At 39.9% G+C, this 26462-nt stretch overlaps 2 protein-coding genes across 2 annotated transcripts in view; both read right to left on the reverse strand.

Moving 5' to 3' along the window:
- LOC131677516 (zinc finger protein 182-like) overlaps window positions 1–26462 on the reverse strand; it is a 105518-nt gene that overhangs the window by 26999 nt on the left and 52057 nt on the right. The window lies entirely within an intron of this gene.
- Window positions 52–25750, reverse strand: LOC131677520 (uncharacterized). The gene is made up of 3 exons (XM_058957377.1): window positions 25090–25750; window positions 24366–25033; window positions 52–292 (listed from the first exon to the last, which is right to left on the reverse strand). Exons 1-3 carry the CDS (start codon window positions 25666–25668, stop codon window positions 235–237), a joined length of 1305 nt encoding a protein of 434 aa, XP_058813360.1. The 5' UTR covers window positions 25669–25750; the 3' UTR covers window positions 52–234.

Raw genomic sequence — 26462 nt, forward strand, 5'->3', positions numbered from 1 at the left:
ATTGGATATTCTGAGTTCGAAGAAGAAAAAAACGTTACCAGCTCAAACGAATATGTTTCATGGACATAAGCATCCTACTCGGTTTATTAATTTGAACATTTCGTTTCTTATGTTAGGTTCATATCAAAATATCCTTTTAGTGATATTTTAAAAGTACAAAGTGCAAAATGATGAATAACAATGGCAGACAGCCTTTATGAATGGATGTCTAGAAAAAAATTATGAAAACTTAATTTATACAAATATAGCCCCGTGTGTTCTGATCACATGTTCGTCCAATCGCGATTTTCGTCTGAAAATAGAAATCAATCTTTAGTTTGTTATTTGATGATGATGCGTTTCGCAACCAGTCAAAATATTTTAGCTAGGTGAACTGTATTTTTTGGTGTCATCATGCAATGCTTTATTACTAACGTTGATCGAGTATTGCAGATACGTTTAACCTAATCTATCCCATCGTTAATCGGTATTGGATAATGCACTCTCTTCGTTTAGAAAACTCCATCTAGCTACGATCCTCAATTTGGCTCCGAACAATCTAAGAACAGACTGCACACTGCGGGAAATCAAGTACGGAAGCAACAAAGAACAAACGAGCCTTAAAAACGGACACAGACTATACCCTACTACCCACTATCTTCGTGAGCAACACTCAACATCCACAGGAAGTACGGAGACGTCAAAAAAGCAAGATAGCGAATAGCTAAGAGAACGGTTGTACGTCATTTCGCGGAATACCATTTCCCGGTATACCATATTCCGGAAAACCATATCCCAGAATGTACTATTTCCCGGAAAACCATTTCCCGGAATGTACCATTTCCCAGAAAACCATTTCTCGGAATGTACCATTTCCCGGAAAAACCATTTCCCAGAATGTTCCATTTCCCGGAAAACCATTTCCCGGAATAACATTTCCCGGAAAATAAATTAAACCACGTACCTTGCCACCACTCATTTTGATTACACTTGCTACGCAGCAAATGTCAAACAAACTACGAAATTCTCTCTACTTTAGAACAGAAAAAGTAGTTTGGAAATATGTTTGGAATTTTATTGATTTTAAATGTAAGTTAGAATAACGGTTCTATCACATTCGCCCGAAAGTCATTTACCCGAATGACGTTCGCCCGAAAACCATTTACCAGAATGGACCATTTACCCGAATGTCATTAACCCGAATGGACCATTTACCCGAATGCCATCAACCCGAATGGACCACTCGCCCGAATGTCATTAACCCGAATACCACATTCACTCATGATTATGCTTATTATGCTTGCAAGCATAATATAAAATGGGTCATTGTCTAGTTTACTGACTTTAGTGATAGAAATCCGACTTTAATGCGGTTTTTTTTGCCAAAAGGATGTATTTTAACCTAAATAAACCAAATCCGAGCGGGAAATGTGAAATCTTTAACCAAAGTTTGATAAACTGAACAATAACAGGTGAGCTTATACAGCAGAGCTAGTCTGATGCGGCTTGGCCGCATATCCGAGGCCAAGGATCCGAAGCGGCGCAAAGCCGCTGAGGTTCCGTTGGACGAGGCGTTGATCCACCCGTCGCCGGAGTTATAAGCAAACCTGTGATCCTCTTGTTTGCTCGGTTTACTCAAACATAGGGGCTATAGCTAGTTTAAAGCCGACTGAGCGGCAGCGAAGTCGGACAGTGCGCCAGAAAGCGATGTGGCGTAGCCACATTAGTCAACCGTACACTGACCAATGTGGCTATGCGATATCGCTTTTAGGTGTACTATCCGACGTCACTGAGGTTCTGTTGCCAACGCCACAAATGCTCTTCAGGTGCTGATGCATATAGGACGCAGTTGTCAGCTCGAGCGGTGAAATCTTGTGATAAACCGGACAAAATAATAAGAAATCTTTCGGAAACACCATCGATCGAGGTAAATATATATTTAGATGTTCCGTTAACGAATTGAATCAACTAAATTAGTAATTATATCTTGCATGGTGGAAGTCCATTTGGTACAACACCGTTAGTAAATAGTAGCTCATAAATGTTATGTGGCGAAGCTAGTGTGATGCGGCTTTGCGACAATTACCGAGGTCGAGGAACCGAAGCGGAGGTCCCTACTCGGCAAACCTGTGATCCATTGGTATGCTTGGTTTACTGAAATATAGGGGTTGATTCCTTCTTTAAATATGAGCAGTTCTTTGAGTTTGTATACCAAATAGCCCTCGCAATCAAACCGGTGATCCACTTGTTTGCCCGGTTTACTCACACTTAGGGATTGATCCCTTCTTTTAAACATGAGCAGCTCTTTTCCCACAATTAGGAGTTTATTGCTTCTTTCAAACATGACAAATCCTTGGATCTGCATGCCAAATAAGTTTGCAAAGAAACTGTTGATCCACTCGTCTGCCCGGTATACTCAAACATAAGGGTTGATTCCTTCTTTTAAAACAAGAGCAATTTCTTGAATCTATATATCAAATAGCTCTACGTAATATTGGATTTCGAGACAGGATGATTCTTCCACCTAATTCACGGATGATTCTTCCATCTAAACCAAAGTTTTTTCAGAAAAATAAAGCAACTTGGTCTTCAGACAAAATATTCGGAAGATCGCAGAATACAACTAATGTACAAACAAGTTGTTGCCTTGGCTTTCTTGCCCCATCAAGGTATTCCAATGGCACTCGAAGAATTGAGGAAAAGTTGTCCAAAGGCTCTCGACGATTTTTTGTATTACATTAGTAAAAATTGTATTTTTGGTAGGAAAGAAACTAATCAAAAAGTTCTTTGCCCCCCGCTTCGTGGTCAGTTTTCGAAAATGTATCGACAAAGATTCCTAGAACCATCAATAATGTAGAAGACTAGCACAAGAAATGAAACGGTATGTTCAGCCGTGGAAATTCTATGGTGTGTTGAAGCAGTTGCAGCTTGAAGAGAAAAACCCTAGTACGTATGTTTTACGTACACTACAAGCGGTACCAACAGCTAAAAAGTCTAAAAAGAACTCACGAAAGGATCTAAAACTGGAAACCCTAGTTAAATCATACAAACCAGGTGATTGGATTAACTATTTGACTGGTATAGCTTTAGTGTTAATTTCTTCATAGCATCAAATGTAATGAAATTTGTATTTCATCTTAATATATTAATTTTTTTCGATTGACATTTCGATGTTTTTCGGGTATATGGAATTCGGGCGAATGGCATTCGGGTTTATGTTGCATTCGGGCGAATGTCTTTCGGGTGTTCGTGGCATTCGGGTGAATGACATTCGGGTTTATGTGACATTCGGGCAAATGTCCTTCGGGTAAATGGCTTTCGGGCGAATGTCATTCGGGCGAACGTGACAGAATCAGAATAACATATCAACAATGCAATTTTTATGGATTATGCATCTAAAAAATCTGCGGTTTTTCTTTCTTATACATGCATGCTTCCTTGTCGTTATTTTTGGCATGTTTTTGATTAATATGTACTTTCTATTTCTATATAGTTTCACATTCTTTTAAGAACTCTTTCAAAATATTCTTGGTGTTTTATTGGATTTAAGTACTAGTGGTCCTAACATACCATCTCCATAGAAAATTTGACAGTTCATAAATTTCACAGTCGACCGACGAAAACGGGTGCTTCGAGGTCGACAGATTAATTAAACGACCAAGATGGGTTTCGTCGGTGGACAATTTTCGTCACCATATTAATCGGCAGATTTAATCTGTGTGAATCTGGTTCCAGTTTTAAACTATCAACTAATCGATCGATTTAATTGGTTGGAATAGACCGATTTCAACAGATTTCGTCTATCATATTTAATCGGTTGTCGCGTCGGCTGACGTCTATGTTAAACCCCCATAAGAGTTGGTGCAACAATCGACCGATTAATTGGTGGCATAGTCGGCCGATTGTGCCGACGCAAGCCGATTTAGTCGGTGGGAAAATCGGGAGGATTTTCTATGGGGTTATAACTTTTTGAATTATAATTGTTATTCTATGAGCTTATTCGCCTTCTTTTGGAGATGAGCAAATCATGAAAAAATTTTTTGAATGTCTTCTTTAAAATTTGAGTACTTTTTTTGGAAATTAATAATTCATAACAACCTTCTTTGAGACTTTGCCTTTTTTAAGCATAATCTGTTTTCTGGTACTTTATTGGTTTATGACCAAAGGAGTGACATTAACCTTCTTAGCCAAGTCACTCCCAACGATTTAACCCAACCCCCTCTAATCTGAAACGGTCGGTAGGGTTGTCCTCGTTTCATCCGCATTCAAGTTTCAAAACGATTCGTTGGTTAAATTGTTCATTAAATGAATAATTCAATTGCCGGATAATATTGAACCATCTTCAAACCCAACTCTGCACAGTAGGCCTGGCCGTTTTAATATTTGCGGCATATTATAATATGCTTCAAATATTAATGTAGACAAGAAAAACACTAAAGTATAACTGCAGTGTTTTCCAGGATGCTTTTCGATACTGGCTGTGTAAGGGTTAGAATAGAATAGAATAGAATTATGAGAGCTTGTTTTTTATTAATATGATTAGAGAGCAAAGATAAGGTGTCAAGCGAACCAAACAAAAACTTGGAATGCAGAATAATGTCATCATGTTTTATTCCAGCACAGTCAATCAATATCTATAAAGCTTATCATATCTTGATTGTAAATTTTATTTGTCGCGGAATAATGTGAAATAAAGAATAGAGGAAAAACGGTATGCGCTCATATTATATTAGGATGATAAGTGTTTTTTATGTAAAAATGTCTGAGGAACGCGATGGCATTAAAATTTTCAAAATTAAAATATATGTATTGCGTTGCGTTGCGTTGCGTTGCGTTGTGACGATGATTTTGGCGGATTGCACACTGACTTCATCATGTTTGACTGCTGATTATCTAATAAGAGTTGCTTAGGAAGTGGTAAGTAGGAATTCATACCAATCCGACCCATATTAAAACCTCAACAGCATGATAGCCATCATTGCCGGCCGCCCCCATCTCCATCGTTCACGGGGAAGGATAAAGGATAAGGTAGACGGGAAGTGTTGATGCTCCACCTACTTAACGGAAGGACGACGATTCATCAGACTCTTCCATAGGTGTCGCGGAGTTGGTGGTTTGGAAGGGTATCAGGTCTAGGATTCGCTCCAAGCAAACGATGCGACCTGTAAAGCATGTTTTATTAGGTAGTTGTTTAGTTAGTCTTCGAGTGCACGATCACTCGAAAAAGAGATGATCTTGTTTAGTTTTTGGTTATTTTTAAACTCTGGGCAGCCGGCTACCGAGAGTATACTATGTTCCCTAAACAAAAGCAATTTGAACTCCACACGGCCGACCGTGGGAGTATTGCCTAGAAAAGCTAATCTTATCCGCGTAATGGGCCGGATCACTATTTATTGCAACAGTATTTGGACAGAATTCGCTACTTCTTCTCTACGATATATTTATTGGCTTGAAAACTACCGAGTGATAACACATTATACAGGCAAAAATAGCGAGAGATGTTATAAATCAAGGAAAGTATTTCTTATTTTCCATATCGGATTGTTTGTGGAATACAAGTATACGAGCGATAATACCCAACACTGAAGGGAAATATAAAGGATTGTTAACCTGATGCACGGGCTTGTTAGCAATAACGGAGCTTTAAATTAGGTTCATAAAAACAGACGCGGCGAATTTTCAATACGTATTGACCCGTCTTCATAGATACTAGTCAGATTAGTCGTATTGGGGCTAATTTCCGATCAACTATTCATTTTTACGGCAATGTTTTCTCGACTAGATCTGTTCGCACCCTCTCATTCTGTTCGCACCCTCTCATTCTGCGGTCTAAGGACCAAATATCATCAATAGACTTAGACTCGCGTGGAGGCATGAGATAGGAAACTTGTAAGAATTTTGCTATCCCACCGTTTGACTACCAGAATGGATGGGAGAACAGTAATACTAGCAAATACCGACTACCATAAGAGCGGTGCAAATTTGAACGAGTGACGTAGAGTACTGCACTGAAAAAAGGACCAGGAGTGCGATTTTACGAAGTTTTAGCTTCCGATGGCCCTACATTTTCTGACAAAGTGAAGTTCTTGAATGTTGAGATTTTTATTACTGTTTAGAAAAGCAAAAGTATCATAAAGCTAGTGTCAGGCCTTCATGAGACCTCAAGGAGTCACTTTTGGAGGTATTCGTAAATGTAGATTTGTCAGTAGACGGTTCCAAATATAATAGAAAAATACCTAATTTAACACAACTACAGATCACTTGCAACATAAAAAGCTTTTTGTGAAATTCGACAGCTCCATCTTAGGCCAATTCAATAAATTTCCTACATGAAAGTTTCCATTTTTTAAAAACGGTTTTTAAACCAAAGCTTTGGAAGTTAAACCTTGGCGTGGAAGTGCCGGTATATTAATATATTCTGTTACTTAGTGTAGAATTAGATTTCGTCATTTACGGCTAATATACAACCGCCAGAAGAAACTTAAAACGTTGGTACACAATCAAGAAAGGCGAATCAGAAAAGGTGAGTATATGTCAGTGATTCACTAAATACAGACTGGAAAGAGGGTAATATGGAAAACCTTAAGGTCCGTCCAGATTAAGTCTTCGGTACGGAGCAAAACGTCGGCCTAGGAACTCCTAGCATGTTGTTAGTCGCCTCTTACGACATGGGAGCAGTTCCCAGAGGTTCTATTCTTGGTTGAAATAGTGCAAAAAGATTTCAGCCCGCCGGACACCACACGGCTTGTAATACCTAGAATGTGACGACTCCTATAGACGAACTAAATAAAAAAATAAAAATAAAATAAAATGGAACGATATTTGAAAAATTGACCAAAATAATATGAATAAACGTAAAAAATGCATTGGATGAATATACTGTAAAAGATTAACATAAAAAATTTTCATATTTATTAGGATGGGATTCTTTTTGCTTAACTTCGCGGACTTCACTGAACCATACAAGAGCCTAAGTCGACTGGCTGCAGCTCGCAATTCCTCATCGCAACCGAAACGCGCATGTTAGCTATCATGGTAAAACCTACTCCTCTGCCTTCCCTTTCTCTTAAATCGTAGTTCCTCTTGAAGCCGCCATCTCTAAGTAAACTGACGAATATGAATATTTAATGTAAAATATAACATAAATAAAATATGAATATCTCAAAATTAAAATATATGTATTGAGAGAAAAACTTACTTTTAATATTTAACTGAAAAAATCGCATAGTTGGCAGCACTGCCTGCAAAAAATAATATTATTTCTAGACTCCTTGAACAATTTTCTTCAAAAGCCAACTTACGGTTTGATTCTAGAGTAAATAGAACCAGAGAGATGATCAAAAGAAAATCAAGCGTTTTGGCAATTTGCCAAAACGGGGGGTGCTCCCATGACCCGAGGGGTGGTTCAATTGACACAAAAATTTGGATGAACAATTCCTTCAAATTTGGTTCAAATCCGTGAAGATCGATTTCAAGTTTGCATCTTTTTTTGATAACTTCGCGTGGAATGACCCATATGTAAGTCAACATAGCTCTGGATTTGTTCTTAAAGTTCAAATTACATGTTTACTTTAGATTTCAATAGTATAAATAATTACCGAGAAAAAGTACATTCCGGGTAATGGTATTCCGGGAAATGGTACATTCCGGGAAATAGTATTCCGGGAAATGGTACATTCCGGGAAATGATATTCTGGGAGATGGTACATTCCGGGAAATGGTTTTCCGGGAAATGGTACATTCCGGGAAATGGTTTTCTGGGAAATGACATTCCGGAAAATGGTTTTCCGGGAAATGGTAAACCGGGAATCGACGTACAATCAAGAGAACATGTGTTGCTAAGAGCTCCGTGAATTTTAAATCTGTGCCAATCTTTTTACAAAATCGGTAATATGAACCGTACAGAATCTGTACCAAAAATGCTTCAAAAATCTGTACCTTTCTAGATAAATGTGTACTTGTGGCATAGCTGGCCACGAGGTATCTCATTTTTGATACTACGGTTAGCTTGTGTTGTTTATATCGAACGGGTTTCGAAACATGACTACTTTTGATTTGGTTTCGTCAATTAAGAGGCCTATGGAGTGAAGCAATGGCTCCAGCACTGCGATTAGTTTCTACTTCTTCTATCCTGATGCATACAAATATGAGGTCGTCGGCGTATGCTAATATTAGTGGGATGGCTATCTTGGCTGCATATTCCATTTATATTTCTGGGATGAATTCTTTCAAAGTCTGCAACACATGGTGCAACACAACATCAAAATGAATAGTATTGGGCTTAATGGGCATCCCTGTTTTAGTCCCTTCTTTTTAGCTTGTGTGCTTTGTCCATACCATTGGACAGATGTTTCCTCCGTTAGGTATGCTTTTTTTATTGTTTGTGAGAGCTTCCGAAACTCCCATCGAAGTAAGCATGGTTGCCGCTTTTGCTATGTCGAGTTTATCGAAAGCCTGTTTTAAATTCAGCGAAACTGTTATTGTTTGTTTTCCTTTGCGCCATCTTTCATCCAGGATATTTCTCAGCACGAATATTTGGTCTCATGCTCATGCGCTTCTGCCCTGTTGAAATGCCAGCTGGTAGGCAGGGATTGGTGGGGGTTGCTCTTCTAATCGTTTCAGGACGATTTTTGCGTATAGTTTGTGGGGTATTGAACACAGAGTAATTCGTCTAAAAACGGTTTGTGATCGTGTTAGTTTTGGGATGGCGATCTGCAATGTTTGGGCACGTTATTTGTTCTGAAGACTTGTGTTATTAGTTGCACTAGTTTGTCTATCATTCCCTCCGATTCATATTTTAATAGTTCTGTTGAAATTCCATCTATTGTTGGATCCGGACCAGGGTTGTTAACGTTGAATTTAACTTTACCGCCGATAACGATAAATTCAGCGCCAGTATCGGCGTTGAATTTGGCGTTGATTTCATCGTCATCGTCAACGCACTGCGTTGAATTCAACTTTAGCGTTATCGTAAATTTTCGCGTTGATTTCTGTTTTCGTCCTTTTTTCGTCAGAGATATTATATAGTGTAATCATAAGAAGTTTAATTTTATATTCAGCAGTGTTTATAGAAAAAGATATAATACTATTATATTTGAAATATAAATTCTGAGGCTGGTTTCTGAAGCATTTGACAAATTTCGCGCTAAATCGTATTTAGAGTTGGCAGAACCATCTCAGATTTTAATGAAACCTCTGTACATGAAGACCTAATCACGAAAAGCCACTTTGCATATTTAGTTTTTCCAATAATGATCTAGACTGTTTTTTGAAAAGGGTCAAACCTTTTTTGCCAATTTTTTTTTCAATTGGCTATAGTCTAAAAATTACAAATCCGCTCCATAACAAATGCCTACTATGTATACATTTTTGCGGCAATCGGTTAAGCTGTTTGGGAGTCCATAAATAATTTACATACAAACATTGACTTTTATATAGATAGATAGATTATGTCCTAAAAGGAGTATACTATTTTCAATCGTCCGTTACTGGCGCTAGTGCACTGAGTGCACAACGTTCTGAAATCCGTTAGCGTTAGCGAAATCCTCTTAGAGCAACAGCGCCTGCCCGTTCAGCGAGCCTCTTTCGCGACTTCCGGAGGATTCAAATTCAACGGAAAAAATATCGATTCAACGATATCGCGTTAAAACGATAACGTTGAATCCATCGGGTTAACAACCCTGATCCGGACCTTGTGTTCTCCCGTCTCCCGGTTCTGGGAGTAGGTTGAGTTCCGTACCTTGAGCTTGTTCCTGCAATTTCAGTTCCCAGTCTCTGATATGGATGAATTTTTTTTTAATTTTTATTTTGATTATAGAGGTTTTAACCTTAAGGTCACTCGCCTCTTATAATGGATGAATTTTCCCTGCTTGGATTCTTTCTTTCTACGGTGAACTTTAATGAATCTGAACGTTTTTGTCATTCTTCCAAGTGAGTTGTCAATTTCTGTTTCCCTCAGGAATTTTTCGACATTGTCCTCGAAGTGCTGGTTGAATGCTTTCGATTTCTCCTTGCCTGCTTTCGAACATTCCCTCTTCAGTTCTGGGTTTGTTCTATCTAGGAGCAGCGTTTGATGGACTTGTATATATTTTTCGCATGCTTCTTTTCTTGTGGGTTTTAAAGGAGATAAGGATGTTTTGAGTGTCGCATAGCTGCAAGATCATGTTTAATTCTTTTGGCTGTGCGATTCGTTGGAATGTTTGTGTGTCGTGCCTTGATCTTTTTCATCCTTATTGTTCTGAGGACTAATGTCACTTATTTTCTCTGCAATGTTATAGCATTTCACTTCCGGAAATTGAAGGAAGGGCGTGATGCTCATAAGTATGTGGTCTATTTGTGACTCGCTTTTACGACTGAACCAGGTGACCTGCGCTGTTTTTGACTTCGAAAAGGATAGGTAGTTACAGAATTTCAAACAATGCATTAGTTTTTTTAACTCCATACCATTTAGGCTAGATGTTTGATGGAACAGGGTCGGTCCGATGTACAACAGTGTCATCTAGTCATTGACTGCCTCCCTAGATGCGCTTTGAAATCTCCTATTATTGCAATACGAGATTGCACGTTTTTAGGGAGTCCTGTGACGTATCTGATTAGGGTGTAAAATTCCCCATTGATTTCATTTGTTACAGGCCTTGTATACGTGGAGATAAATTCGTTCTCCTGTATCGATTTTGTTGGATATTTTCGGTAAATTTAGGACTGAGAGAAACGAAAGCAATGATATTGAAAGACGGATAGGTATTCTAGAACGAATCAGTTATAAACTTATAACGGAAAACTAGGACTGATGCCGGCGTTGGCGGTAAAACATGATGATGAATTATGTTCTATCAATGACTATGCAACGCCCAACTCCTACTTAGCAGAAAGCAAAGGATTCTTCACATTTCCTTTCGTTCATGTCCATATGAGCCTGCCTAGTCCTAGTTTTCCGTTCTAAGTTCAACTGATTTGCTCTAGAATACCTATCCGTCTTTCAATTTCATTGCTTTCGTTTCTCTTAATCCTGAATTTGCCGGGAATGGCCAACAAAATCGATGCAGTATAACCTTGCGGCAATTAAATCACAGTAACAGTTATCACCGGACCTGGCCAGGAGCTTCAAAAATATTTCGCCACGCGCAAACAGGTGCGCGTGACACCAGTCGGAGCCCGGAATCGGAGACACATTAATTGCCGACGCAGCAGCACCCGACGAGCAGCACCAGCGCAGCGTCATCATTAATGTAGGTTCGATTAGCTCAGGCCTCTGTAACAATTTTGTTAGAAATAAAAATTCATTCTTGATTCGACCATAGTAGCAAGAGGTTTGTTTTTTAAAAAGAACCTCCGGCACATGAGTTGATAACTGGCGCCCGAAAGACGGGACTCGGTTAGTAATAGTATAAAGCCATCTGTAGCTGCCCGCAATAAGTGGAATTCGGAGACTCGGACTTAGAGCCATCGCTGATCAACTCGACGATTTGCAGCCCCGAAGCGCGACCAGGTGCACTAACCAGAACCGTTCACCCCCGGAAATAATAGGACTATAGGACCTAGGCGTTGTCCCGCTGTACTCATGTACATCCTTTATTTTTTGTAAGTATAAGGTGAAAACGAAAGAAATAGATTAAGTGTAACAACGCACCGTCAAGCAGCTAGTGCGAAAAAAATTAAACCATACTAACAACACAGCGGCAAGCCCGGACCCACCGTAAGCAAACCGCTAAAATATCACAGATAGGCGCGTTACTAACCTAAACGCAAACCATCTAATTCAATTGATAGAGATCCAACATTAAAATTACATTTAAACGCGATCTCGTTTACTAATAACACAGTGGCGAGCCCGGACCATCCGTAAGCAACCCACTAAAATATCACAGCCAGGCGCGACACTAACCTAAACCGAAACAGTGTAAAACTCAGTGAAAGTGAAAAGTGAAGTGATTATCCCCCCACCATAGATCAACTAATTGAACTATTAGAAAATCTTAACATGGACCCCGAACCAAATCCCATTCCGGCACCTGTGCCTGCACCAAATCCTATTCCTACCCAATCTCGCTTTGTAATCGATCGAAACATTAGCTTCGAAGATAGAGGAAAAATTCCTCAAATCGTAAGAGATTTGCCTGACTTTAACGGCAATCCTCGAGATTTGAGTCAATGGCTACTAGACGTTGAAGATGTCCTAGAACTTTTCAGCGATCTACAAAATAGTTTTCAGTATCACCTTCTCATTAAAACAGTCAGAAGGAAAATTAAGGGTGAGGCTAATGATGCTTTGATCACCAGCAACACGCCTACACAATGGCACAACATTAAAGAAGTGCTAAAATTGTATTATGCCGATAAGAGGGATTTGATGACCCTCGATAACCAACTAAAATCGTTGGTTAGACAACGATTAGAGAGTTTAGAAAGCTACTACAGCAGAGTTCGAGAATTAGTCACACTAATTAGCTCGGCCATTTCTATGGATGATCAATGGCGTGGTCACGAAGCGATTTTGATGAGGTTGTATAATCAAATCGCTCTAGACACATTCATCAGAGGATTGGGTGACCCCCTCTCTAGATTTTGCAAAAATTTCCGACCACAGAGCTTGGCTCAAGCCTATAGCTACTGTGTAGACTACCTAAATCTGGACGCGCGAAACGCACCAGTAAATATGCCCTCTTGGCAGCCTATCCCATCGCCTAGGCAATCAATCCAATTACCAGGACCTAGCCATGGTAAACCACCAGTTCCCCCACGACAATTATTAATGAAAAATATGCCTCCAAAAATGCAACCAATTGCTCCGCCAAGACATTTTAATCACCAACATTTCCTGCCCAGAGCACAGCCAAACGTATTCGCTCCAAACAGGACTTTTGTGCAACCACAACCTCGTCCTGAACCGATGGACACGGGTAGCATCCGTACCCATCAGGTGAACTATGGTAATCGGCCTATTGCACAGCGCAGAGAAGCAAGCGACTCGATGAGAGCCCACGACCCTCGCGCCAAACGCATGGCTCATACTATTGAAGAAAATCCAGATCCTGATCCAGAGTACGAAAAATGGTACGAGGAGCAGATGCAATTAAGTAAAGTATTTTTTAATGATGAGGAATACGAGGAACCGCTGGAAAATGCTGAAGCTATCGAAGAAGACTTAGAGAAAAATGAGACTAATTTTTTAGAGGAAAAGTGGGTGACAAACTGGATAGAGTGAAGCGTATTTCTCCGCTTCCATATATAAAAATTCCTACTAGCCAAGGTGAAATCAAATTACTAATAGACTGTGGAGCCAACATAAACATAATTTCAAAGAAATGGGCTTATAATTCAGATCAAAAAATCGTTAGAATTCCTCAACAACCCGTAAAAGGAGTCACCGGAAACGGTGTTATTTCAGAAGCTATACACCTTGCCATCTTTTCACCTATTATAGAAACTTCTTACGAATTTTCAATTTTCGATTTCCACACCTTTTTTGATGGAATAGTAGGTACAGGAATAATTTTCAACAAACACTTCAATTTTATTTCGAACCAAAAACTCCTGCAAGTTTTCGGTAAGAACAGAACATTAAATATTCCTATTCATTTCTATACGCCTACGCCGGCACCAAGGAAAATAATTTCAACAACCATAATAGAAAAGGTTAGGCTCGATCACCTGACTGCAAAAGAGAAATCAGAGCTCATACCCATCCTAGAAGAGTACAAAGAAATCTTCCATAATCCAGATAGCACCCTTTCATGTGCAACAAAGGTCAAGTGTGACATCCGCACCACTGACGATATGCCAATTTATCAAAAAACATACCCCTACCCTATGGCTTATAAGGACGAAGTAGACAAACAAATGAGTAAATTAATAGAATCAGGCATTATTAGACCATCAAGATCACCTTGGAATTCCCCCGTTTGGATAGTCCCAAAGAAAACGGACGCATCCGGAGAAAAGAAGTTTAGACTCGTAATTGATTACAGAAAAGTAAATCAGAAAACGGTATCGGATAAGTATCCCATGCCTGAAATATCAAATGTGCTCGATCAATTAGGAGGAAACAAATACTTTTCCACCTTAGATCTTGCCTCGGGTTTCCACCAAATAAAAATGAACCCGAAAGATGTGGAGAAAACAGCCTTTTCGGTGAATTATGGTAAATACGAATTCCTCCGTATGCCATTTGGCCTCAAAAACGCCCCTGCAATCTTCCAAAGGGCGATGAACGACGTGCTGCGCGAGCACATCGGTAAACGTTGCTATGTCTATATTGATGACGTGGTTGTATTTGGAAAGAACCTACAGGAACACAATGACAATTTAAGAATTGTTTTAGATACGTTACATAAAGCAAACCTCAAAGTCCAACTGGACAAATCAGAATTTATACACACTTCGACAGAATTTTTAGGCTACATAATATCAGACGAAGGAATCAAACCTAATGAGAAAAAGATTGAAGCGATTCGGAAATTTCCAGAACCCAAAGATCTGAAACAACTGAGAGGATTTTTAGGACTTCTCGGATATTATAGAAGATTCGTTAAAGATTTCGCAAAAATCGCTAAACCCTTAACAAATCTTTTAAGAAGGGAGAGGAATCCTGATTCAAAAAAGCAAATTGCTCTTAACCAAGAAGAAAGGAAATGTTTTGAAAATATGAAAATGATTCTCACCAGCAATGACGTCTTAATCTACCCAGACTTTTCCAAATCATTTATAATAACCACAGATGCGTCAAACTTCGCTGTTGGTGCCGTGCTAAGTCAAGGTGAAATCGGTAAAGACAAACCAATTCACTTTGCGTCAAGAACTCTAAACAGAGCTGAAGAAAATTATTCAGCGACAGAAAAGGAAATGCTCGCAATTTATTGGGCTCTCAAAGTATTCAGAAATTACATTTATGGTCAGACATTCAAGATAGTCACTGATCACCAACCACTTACATTTTCATTGTCACCTAGAAATGTCAATGCCAAATTAAAAAATTGGAAGTCCTACTTAGAGGAACACGATTACGAGATCGTGTATAAACCCGGTAGAAGCAACGTTGTTGCCGATGCCTTGAGTCGCATTCAAATTAACTCATTAACACCAACTCAACATTCGGCAGAAGATGACGACTCCAATTATATCCTATCCACCGAAGCTCCTCTCAATGCTTTTCGAAATCAGATTATAATAGAAAAAGTTAGCGATCATCCTGAAACAATCGTCACACATCCCTTTCCCGGAATACGTCGCACAGTAATAAGAAGAACAAGTCTAACTGACCAAATTTTGGCATCCCTACTGAAAGAATTTTTCAATCCAACAAAATTAAACGGTTTATACACCTCAGAAGAGATTTTAGGACAACTTCAAGAGGTTTATAAACAGTTTTTTAGTCGAGCCGGCATACTCAAAATTCGTTTCACTCAAAAAGTATTAATAGACGTTCAAGATGAAGAAGAGCAAGAAAAAATCATTCGTGAAACCCACTCAAGGGCCCATCGCGGCATTAATGAAAACAAAGAACAAATTTTGCGAGAGTTTTATTTCCCAAGGCTCACGCAAAATATACGAAAATATATCCAAGTATGTGACGTCTGTAATGAATCGAAATACGACAGACATCCGTTGATAATTCCACTTCAAGAGACCCCACTACCCAGATATCCTTTCGAAATACTTCATATAGATATTTTCCAAATTCAAGACCATTACTTTCTCTCTAGCATCGACAAATTTAGTAAATATGGGCGTATGGTCCCGATACGATCCAGAAATACGAGTCACATAGAAAAAGGAATGTGGACAACACTTACGTCACAAGTAATTCCTGAGTCAATTGTAGTCGACAATGAAAGAGGGCTTCAATCACCCAACATCCGCGGTTGGATGATTGATTTGAATATCCGAGTATACCTAACTCCTAACCATAAATCAGAAGTCAACGGAGCAGTAGAACGCTTTCACTCAACCGTTCTAGAACTATACCGTATCCAAAAGCAGATTACCCCTGACACGGCTGTTCGAAACCTTGTTCAAACAGTCGTAGAAAAATACAATAACAGCATCCACTCATCAACGTCCCTGACACCCAAAGAAATCGTCTTTGGGAAAACAAGAAACCCAGACCAACAAATTGACCCTGACAGACTGGAACAAATCAGACAGAAACGATACGACGAAGTCTTGGCAAACCTTACAAAAACCCAACAAAAACAATTATCGACATTTAACAAAGACCGACCAGAAGCACCTCAGTTCCAGATAGGCAAAGAAGTATTTGTAAAAGACAAAATTATTAGAGCCAAACACAAAGCAAAATTCAAAAAATTTCATGTTCAACGAAACAATCATGTAACATTTAGGAACGAACGCGACTCAAAATTACACAAATCCAATGTAAAAAATATAAATATCAAATAATTACAGGCTACCACTGGCACTCAGCCAAAACATCGAAATTCATAATGTAAACGAAGACCCAGTAGCTATAGTCAAAACAGGAGAAGCAAGGATCCTAGGAGGATATCAAAAATTTGTGCATACTATCAACATTACAGCCATAGAAAATACAATATTTCAAATAGAAGCACAGTTCTCGAGAATAAACTCGAGTTACCCTGACCTGATTACACTACTGAAACAAAAGATAGACGACCTCACAATTAACGTAAAACACCTCAAACCACGAACGAGACAAAAACGATTGGACGCACTAGGACGAGCCTGGAAATGGATGTCCGGCTCACCAGACGCTGATGACCTGAACATGATCACTGAAGGAATTAATGGCATAACAGATAACAGTAACAAACAAATATCAATAAATGATCAGGTTTACAACAGTTTAGAAAACATAACAGATACAGTTAATAGATTGATTAATTTAGAAGAAAACCGCTCTACCTTAACCATGGAAGGAATTCAAATGTTAAACATAATTCTGAATATAGACATTATAAACAAGGAAATTTCAGCAATACAGGAGTCTGTTACACTCGCAAAGCTAGGGATAGTTAATTATAAGCTGTTAAGCACAGAGGAGATCAATCTAATAGATGAATCTTTAAGCAATCAAGGCGTATATTACGAACTCCAGGAAGAAGCACTAAACTTCGCAAAGGTGACCATCGGCACAAACAACGAGATACTGCTCTACGTAATAAATATTCCAACATTTTTTCAAACAGTCTACGAGAAATTAAAAATTGAAGCAATCATCAAAAAATCACAACGCATTCAACTGAGAGGAAACAGTTATCTTAGAGGACCGAATGAACTATTATTACAGAAACTCAACTGTGAACGATTTGGCAATTGGAGCCTATGTAACCGATCAGATTTAGAAGATGTTTCAGAAGACAGGTGTATTTCCCGAATAGTGGCAGGAATGGAAGGAAAATGTACATTTGAACATATATCCAACTATCCACCGATCACAGAGATGAGTCGCACGACAGCACTTCTCAATAACGTTAACACTACGCTTCGTACCACGTGTGGGATTTCAGACCGGAACCTAACCGGTTCATTCATGATAATATATCAAAACTGTTCAATAACAGTGGGACAATATACTTACGTTAACAACATCATCAAAACGATAGAACACAGAATTTTCATCCCTTCATCAAGTTTGATAGTGGCAGAAGAAAACATCGAACACAAACTCGACATCTACACGCTGCATCAATTACAGCACCAGCATCTGAAACAGCTAGCACATCTTCAATCAGACACAGCATTACACAGCTGGTCTCTCATAGGAGGCTTCTCAATTTCGTCAATAGCCATAGTTATAATCATAATTTACATTCTGATCAAATCTAGGAACCAAGGCACAATTGTTCACATAGACCAAGCAAAACGATTACCTGTGGAAAATCACATAGTAACAAAAAATATTCAATACTATCGACCGGCTTCTACGAATTTAGCAGTACCAGCAATTTAACGTTGACCCAGGAGGCTCAACACCCAGGGAAGGAGCAGTTATCACCGGACCTGGCCAGGAGCTTCAAAAATATTTCGCCACGCGCAAACAGGTGCGCGTGACACCAGTCGGAGCCCGGAATCGGAGACACATTAATTGCCGACGCAGCAGCACCCGACGAGCAGCACCAGCGCAGCGTCATCATTAATGTAGGTTCGATTAGCTCAGGCCTCTGTAACAATTTTGTTAGAAATAAAAATTCATTCTTGATTCGACCATAGTAGCAAGAGGTTTGTTTTTTAAAAAGAACCTCCGGCACATGAGTTGATAACTTAACATACAAAAATGGTTAGCCAAATGAAGTAATTTGTTTCCATACTGCCCCCTGGTAGTCTGGTTTCTTGGATGGCAGTTAAATTGTAATATGTGGTTCGCGTGTATTGGACTTCTTCTAAAACTAGGTGTTTCAGTTCATTATATTGCGCTACACGGAAACGAAAAACTAACTAAAATTGAGTTCCTTTGACTCAATCTCGTGGTATCGTGGGGGAAGTTAAAATTAGGTAAACCGTGTTGGAGGTAGTTTCCATTTAACCATGGCAAAAATTACAACTCATTGATAGGTTTTGTATACTCAAATTTAAGTTGAATTTACCTAATTTTGAGTATACCCCAAACAACTCAAAAGTACCTTCCTCCACGGAAAACCTCGACTGAGTCGAATCTCTCGTTTTGTTTTTGACAACACTAATAAGTGCGAAAGCGACGCACAGCTCAAAAGTAAGTTAAAAGAACTTATTCTGCAGGTTGTTTTATTTAACCCTTTCATGCCCAACTTTTTTCTAGTACATGTAGGGTTTCAAAACTATTTTTTTCTTGAGAACGGTGAGGTCAAGAAACTTGAAAAACCTTTTTTCATAAAGGTAGGTCCTTCCATGGCAGTGCTAGAAGCGGCACAATTTTTACCTTCCAATGCCCACTACAATTCTCCTAGAATATTTACAATAGTCTAACTGTGTGGAAAACGTAGCCAAAAATAATCTAAATTGATAAGTTTTATCAGTTTTTACTAATATTGCAACTTAACAAAGTTATATGAAAAATTCATTTTCCGTCGTCAACGTAAACTGTCCCTGGCAGCACTGCTCCATCGGAGTTCAATCAAACTAATTGCAATAACTTCAGTTCTAGAGCTGATCCTTGTAACTGTTCACACTCAAATGAAAGCCAATAGTCACATTTATTAGCCTTACTGTTTTTGTGAGCAAATCTTCCCTCAATCAAAAGTTATAGCTGCTTACAAACGTTGTTGTCCACAAACAACATGGGCATGAATGGGTTAACCGTGTAGTTGAGCATTAACTAGTGGCTGAATGGCATGTTTAAGAAAAAGGTTCCATCCATAATATTGTCGTCCCTGTTTCTAAAAACAGCGAATCCGATTCGTTATAGACGAGTGTTACTCACCATCTTCACGAACCAGAGCGACAGTTAGGTGAGTTAAGAGATAAAAACACCCACCTTCAGTCTGATCATCTCTTATAGACGAATCGATCACTATACCCAGGATCACATGAGTCCCCGAACAGCTAAGCTAATGTGTCCCCCATTCGAGCTTGAGCTTGTGCGACCACCTCTGGCTGCTACTCCGTTATCGATCTGGACTAGCTGAAGTTGCACAGGGAATAAGTAGATAATTATGCTTGGGAGTAGCGAAACTTCTTTCAATGTGCAACTCCTGGTAATCCTAAAGTGTTTATTGACCAATACCGGCGCCGGCCAGGCCCGAACGTAGATCGCGGAAGGAAGGAATGGTTAGTCCGATACTTGCTTTTGCTAGAGGCCGTATATACTATTGCGCACTCCACAAGTATCACAGGAGGAGGATATTTGTTAGTATATAAGTTGGATTCTACTTCTTTTTTACCGACGCCAGAGAGGTGGCTCCACATATATCGATCCATCAACTCATGGACCGGGATCAACGGCTTTACTTTTTTCACCTCGGAAAAGCTCAACGACCTCGGCCGGAATTGAACCTAAGCCAACTGGAATGAGGTGGCGGTCACGCTTACCACTCAACCACCGGTGCAGCCCTGAGCCAATGTGTCCCCCATTCGAAGGTAGAAGAAACATTCGAATTAGCCGTCAAAACACTAGATCCAATGATTATTAGTCATGAGATTCAGATATCAAAGAACCAGCACTCGGTCTCCCTCTCTTATCTTCCACTCAAGAGTACGCGCCCTCCGGCTCATCGCCGAAGCCCGGGGAAAAAAATGGCTATGTAGTGAAAACAAAAAGGCAAACTTCCTGAAACGCTAGTGAAACGACGAAATCCAGAAAGCTTACCGACTACAGACGACTACGCATGAGAGCACACAATAGAGAAAAAAAGTCTAACAAGTCAACTGCTTTATCGCAAAGCCGATGTGTACTAAAAAAGCCGCTAAAATCAGAGAAACGGAAATCCGAACAAGAACTCGAAGCAAAAATTGATAGACACCCTACTGCGACAATTATGGAACATAATCAGAGAAATAGACTGCTCTCTAATGGGCCAAAAGAAAACATCCCAGCATGTTGTATCGAATGAAATCACCGAAGGATTCTTCATATCAACTTACGGCAACCACAACAACAGGAAACTCAGGAATGGGTCGGGTAGACGAGCCGTCGAAAACAGGTATGACCCTCCCATATACACCCAAGATGTCAGTAACATCATCTTCAAAAAAAGACCATTCGACCCCAGCAATAGATTTCTTTCTGACTGCTGAAAAATACAAGAACAGACTTTCTATTGGAGTTCTACGCGAAGCTAAACACGGCATGGCCAACAAAAATATCTTAGACAGATGGAAGGAAGTAAAAGTCATCCTGATCCAAAAGTGGAATTACCCATCTACGGCTATCGAAGGCAAAAGAGGGATAGCACTCCTGAATGTATTCTTGAAAACAATGAATGGAGTTGTCGAAGATCGCCCTTACAAGCGATCGGTTGCATTAATTATGTGGTCAACCTGGTAAGGGAAGCCAAGAAGGAAAAATGGAATGCGTAGCTATCCTCATCGACATCAGCAAGATCTTCGACACAGTGAATACAGAACAACTCGTGGAGATTATGACTGAAAAAGAAATACCTGAAGGGATAGCTCACTGGATCAACGAATACCTACGAAATAGAAAAACGACAATCCAAACCACGGAAGGGAACCAGGGCCTACCGCAAGGATGTCTCCTTTCGCCAGTACTGTTTAAGGTTTACACAGCGAATACACACAGACCCAATATGGACGAAGCATACCTAACACACTTCTCCGACGACTTCACGGTGGTGGTCACAGGTGAAGAATTCGTGGCGCAGAACAAGACCAACTGGGTCATAGAATACCTACACACAGAACTTGAGCAGCTAAACCTGATGATCAATCCACACAAATGCGGATAGCAGATGAAACAATAAAGATAAAATAAAAAAAACCATCGAGAGGTAGTGAATGCACAGCAGTTGCGCTTACATGGTATGCGATCACTCACTTTGTGTCAGAAAGTTGCGGTACTGAATACGTTTTTAACCTCGAGAATATGGTATCTAGCCTCTATTCTGCTACCATACTGTGTTCATACGGCTAAGCTGACGTCAATGATGGGAACCATTATATGGAAAGGTGTACCAGCGCGAATTCCAATGCAACAGCTAACCAAAAATAAGGAGCAAGGGGGTCTTAAATTACACCTTCCAGCGGTGAAAGCGAAGGCTTTACTGATAAACCGTCACCTAAAAGAGCTTGACAGCATGCCGTACTACAGATCGTTTATTCTGCGGAACGCGCAATATCGGATCGTGATTCCTGCAGACCTACCATGTCTGAGAACAGTAAACCTCAACTATCTAAATCTCACTCCACAGTTACAACAATGTCCGGAAGCGGGCCTCATCTGTCAGGTCTTTGTTGATCAGATAGAACCTCCACGAGTCGAACGGAAATTCCCAGGGATAAACTGGAAATGAACATGGCAGAACATCTCCGATCGACGATTGACCTCGGATCAGCGAAGTGAACTGCACATGCTAATAAACGAAAAAACCGAACATAGGAAATTGATGTATAAAATTCAACATGCGGACGGGCAAGGCTGTGTTCATTGTCACGCAGGACTTGAAACGCTGAAACACAAATTCTGCGAATGCCCTCGATTAACAGCAGCATGGCAGCTTTTTCAGAACAAGATTGCGATTATTGAAGGAGTTTGGCGAATGCTATCCTTCGAGGAATTACTCCGTCCAACTTTAGAAAGCGTAAGATCATCGCGTAGAGTTTTGATACTGAAAACTTTTATGTGCTACGTATCATTCATTAAACAATGCGAAGGAATAGTAAATGTGCAGGCACTTCAGTTTCACTTAGAACCAGAATGTGATTAAATATAATGAAATCTAAATAGTTTTTAAACATAACAATGACAATAAATTAAAAAAAAAATGCGCACAAATGTGTAGGTTATGTATTGGACAAGTCACTTAAATATAGAAAGAACATCGAACATACCATCGAAACAGCAGAGAAAAATCTCAACATAGTGAAAATGATATCCACGAAAAGGAGTCCAGCAAATCCGGGGACAGTAATAAAAATCGGTAACGCGCTAATAAAATCGAAGCTAGTTTATGGGGCTCCCATATATGGTGAAGCAGCAAACAGTCACATCCAAAAAATAGAAGCCGTCCTCAACGCGTTCATACGAACAAGCATGCGATACTTGAAAACTACGCCGAGTAACGTTTTACTAGCCGAAAGTGGTAAAATGCCGATGTCCACCAGAATAGACTTGCTAACACTAAGAGAGCAAAATACTACAGAGATCCCAACAGCATGTTCATCGGTTCAGTGCTGGAAAGTGGCCAAGGCAACGGTGTCTATCTTTTGGAACACCGACGTACTTCACTACATCAGATGTCGAAGCAAGACCATCCATGAAGATATAAACCAGTGGTCCAGCAAAAGATCAGGAATATAGGCGGAAATCGAAAAAGGAACCCCGAGGAAAGACAAACTAACCAAACACATACTAAATGCAAAAACATTAGAAATGATCGACACGAAATACCACCAGTTTAGAAAAATTTACACATGCGCTTCGAAAACCATAGAATGAACAACTGTTGCGGTAGGTGACCCGGAAGCAAACATGCAACTATCAAAAACAAATCAGGGAGAACTTCAGCATCATAAATGCTGAGGTACTAGCAATACGTGAGGCAATACATTTTATCAAAACGAAGAGATCCAATCCAATGGTTTCCCAGCCATGTAGGGATCGTTGGCAACGAACTAGCCGATCGTGCTACCGTGGATGCAACAAAGCGCTCACAAAACTGCTTCAAGGTGCTGTCCCTAGGAGACACTCTGATGGTCGCTAAGAAGGAAAAGTGAGATAGCTGGGAAAGATTATACGTAGAACAATCAGCTAGTAAAGGAGCTTACCATTACCAAGTTGCCCAGAAACCCGGAGAATCCAGCTGGTGTAAAGGCGCAGCATTATCCACCCTCAAAAATAATACGATCGCTAGATTTAGAAGCGGACACTGTATGACGAAAGGTAGACTGTTCAACTGGAAGTGGGAGGAGAGCGAAAATTGCAACATATGCGACGAGAAAGAAAACATCGATCACATTCTGTACCACTACACTAAATACAACAAGAGATTAAAATACGGCACTCTTCACAACATAAAACCATCAGAAGCAATAGAAAATTCCTTCAAGAATGCAAAATACACATTTAAGCCAAAACAACGTGAAAAAATGCTTGTACAACAAAGAAAAGGGCGAGATAGATCTGTATAGGTCAAAACTGACAAAGCAGCAAAAAAATGTGTGAGACGTCAGAAAAGACCATGAAAAGTTTAATGAAAGCAAATAAAACAGTTATTGGCGCCGGTTCGTTGACGGGTTAACTGCCGCTATACGCATAACTGTCCCATGTGTATAGGAAATCCCATAGCACATGGGACAGTTATGCTTATAGCGGCAGTTAACAAGATCGAGGGAACATCGATCTATGAAGGCGCGGCTGGACGTACACACCCAGTTCAGTTCGGCAATTTCCGTACAGCCGAATAGTCAGTAAAAGCATATTGGGAAAAGACCGCAGTTAGAATCTGATCGCATCACGAACCAGCCGGACTCTTGATAAAAAAACACGCACTCACAAACATGTCATTGGTCGATGTCGACAAAGTGACTCCAATGATTGGCGATTTTCAAAGCGGTTGCATAACCCATCCATGTGAGAAAGGCAAACATTGTTGCGTCGAAAGAGACTTTAAAGTGAATGGATCCAAATGAAATGGAATATGGTTTGGATTCGTCAAATTCATTTTGACCAGTCGCTTACCAGTATTCAGTTCTCTAGAAATGCTCTATTGAGAGAACAGGATGTGCAACTAGTACCTTTGATTTTAACAACTTACTTGAATTTCTCTCCGCAAATTAGACAATCGGTTTGATTGGCGTGTTCCAGATTTATATGCTCCTTTAACTCCAGAGCAGTGCGGTACTGTGTTCGACACTGTAGGCATCGAATGAAATCCAATTCCTTACCGTTGGCCCCAGAAGTTGTCCCATACTCGTCCAGCTCCCGTTCGTGAAGGCGAATGTGACGTTCCAGTGTACCCTGTGTGTCAAATGACTGCAAACAGAAGCCACACTCGTAATTACGCGCGCGTAACGATCGTATGTGCTGCTTGTTAGCTACGTTCGATGTGGTGTCACTTTTGGTAGATTTTCGAAATGGGGATTTTCTCAGATTGCTTAGGCTTTTCGTTTTCATTTTTCTACAATTCGAGGGCAGTGAAGTACTTTCCGTTGTAATATTTTGTTGTTCATCACTGTCATCCAGGTATACTATGGGCTCCGTTTTAATCTCACTCGATAGTTCTTCTGGTAGAATGTTCTCACCTACCAGCTCTTGTTTATATCCATCATCAGTGTCAGATGTGACCAAGCCTATAGAGGTTAGAACTTGAAGAGCTTCTTCGGCATCTAGTGGATCGTGCTGCAGTTTGGTGCTGATCGTTTCCAAATTCGATGATTCTAATACTAAATCAGGAGAAGCAGCTTCTGTTGGAATAACAATTATCTGCAAAATAAATGTTTCTAGTAACTTCTTTATGATTGTGTAATTATTCCTCAAACCTGCGAATGATTTTCATATTTTCGAGCTCTTTTCCATGGTTTTGGTATCGTACTCCTTTCCGTCACGCATTGTTTTAATAATTCATTCTGCGCGTTCCAGCAACTTTCAGCGTAACGACCAATGAACCGTACCATGGACGTGCATCCTTCGCAAACCCCATCCGGAAGCTTTCTGTGCTTAGTGTTCTCCAGATCCAAGCAAATGCGCAATACTGGCAGCAGCTGTTTATCTTTGCTCAGCTTGGACACAGTATTTTCCATGGTTGTACGCTCACTCTTGGCACACATCCGACAGCGGACTGGAAGGCGAGCTCCTTTCACCGTCGAATTCGGTACAGCACCGGGGTTCAACCAGATGCTCTGTTTTTCTCGAACTAGATATTCCTCACTGAAATGTAACTCACAAACACCATACGGTCCTTCGATGTCACCATCAATCGGTTGTTCGAGGGCTTCCTTCCACAACTTTTGCGTACCGGCACATTTAGGGCCCGGAAACACGGCTAGAGTTGTACGTCTCGTTCGTGCACTGCAGTCCTGTACAATGCAGACTAGTTGTCCGACCAAACCACGGGGCATTGTGAGGCCTAAATAGTTATTTTTTTTACTCGGAACTAAAAATAACAGCAATCAACGAACGTTCTTACGATTTTTGACACTTCTTTTTGTTTACAATTTTGTGCTTGGTGTTATTGTTTCTGAAATATCAGGGTTGGTGTGTTATCGAAATAGAGTACACTGAAGTTTTTTTTATGCGGGGGATACGTACCGCAATTGAACAATTTGCTGACAGCTCCTTAAAAATATCACTTTACTGAGCAAGTCGTCAAAAGAAATTACTGAACAAGTTTGGGCTGGGTTAGTGTGCATACACACTTAATTTAAATTACTGGGTACAGTAAAATTTTACTGGGTTTTTGAACAGCAAACCGTTCGGTAATCAATTCAGTAAAACAATTCGGTTACCGAACTCTCCGCAATCCGTTCTATCCAAACGTCAAAAAATACTGGTCAGTCAGTAGTTTCCTCTGAAAATGGCGATTTGACAGATGATTTGCTGTACCTGTTGTGTAAGTTTTTGACGAGGTTCGGTAATGTTGGTACAATTTTGCCGAACAATCAGCCAGTTTTTTACTGGATAATGTTCATGTACCGAAAAAAACAGAAGTGCTGATAAATTCAGTGAAAAATATTGCGGGTTTCAGCAAATTATTCGAAAAATTACTGAAAATCGTTAAAAAATGAAAACTTTACCGCAATTTTTTAAATAATTTGCTGACAGCAAATAACTTTGAAAATCCGCATAAAAAAACCGCATAACTTTGAAAATCCGCAGAAACCGCATAACTTTGAAAATCCGCATAAAAAACTGC

Source organism: Topomyia yanbarensis, chromosome 1 (genome assembly GCF_030247195.1).
Source record: "Topomyia yanbarensis strain Yona2022 chromosome 1, ASM3024719v1, whole genome shotgun sequence".
Lineage (NCBI taxonomy): Eukaryota > Metazoa > Arthropoda > Insecta > Diptera > Culicidae > Topomyia > Topomyia yanbarensis.

Bases quoted from the DNA above. Each gene is read 5' to 3' on its own strand.
- LOC131677520 (XM_058957377.1), bottom strand. From the start codon at position 25,668: ATGCCCCGTGGTTTGGTCGGACAACTAGTCTGCATTGTACAGGACTGC. The intron at 25,034-25,089 runs GTTTGAGGAATA...TTTATTTTGCAG, and splicing joins AATATGAAAATCATTCGCAG to ATAATTGTTATTCCAACAGA. The intron at 293-24,365 runs GTAAGTTGTTAA...TTCTATTTTCAG, and splicing joins ATTTGCGGAGAGAAATTCAA to ACGAAAATCGCGATTGGACG.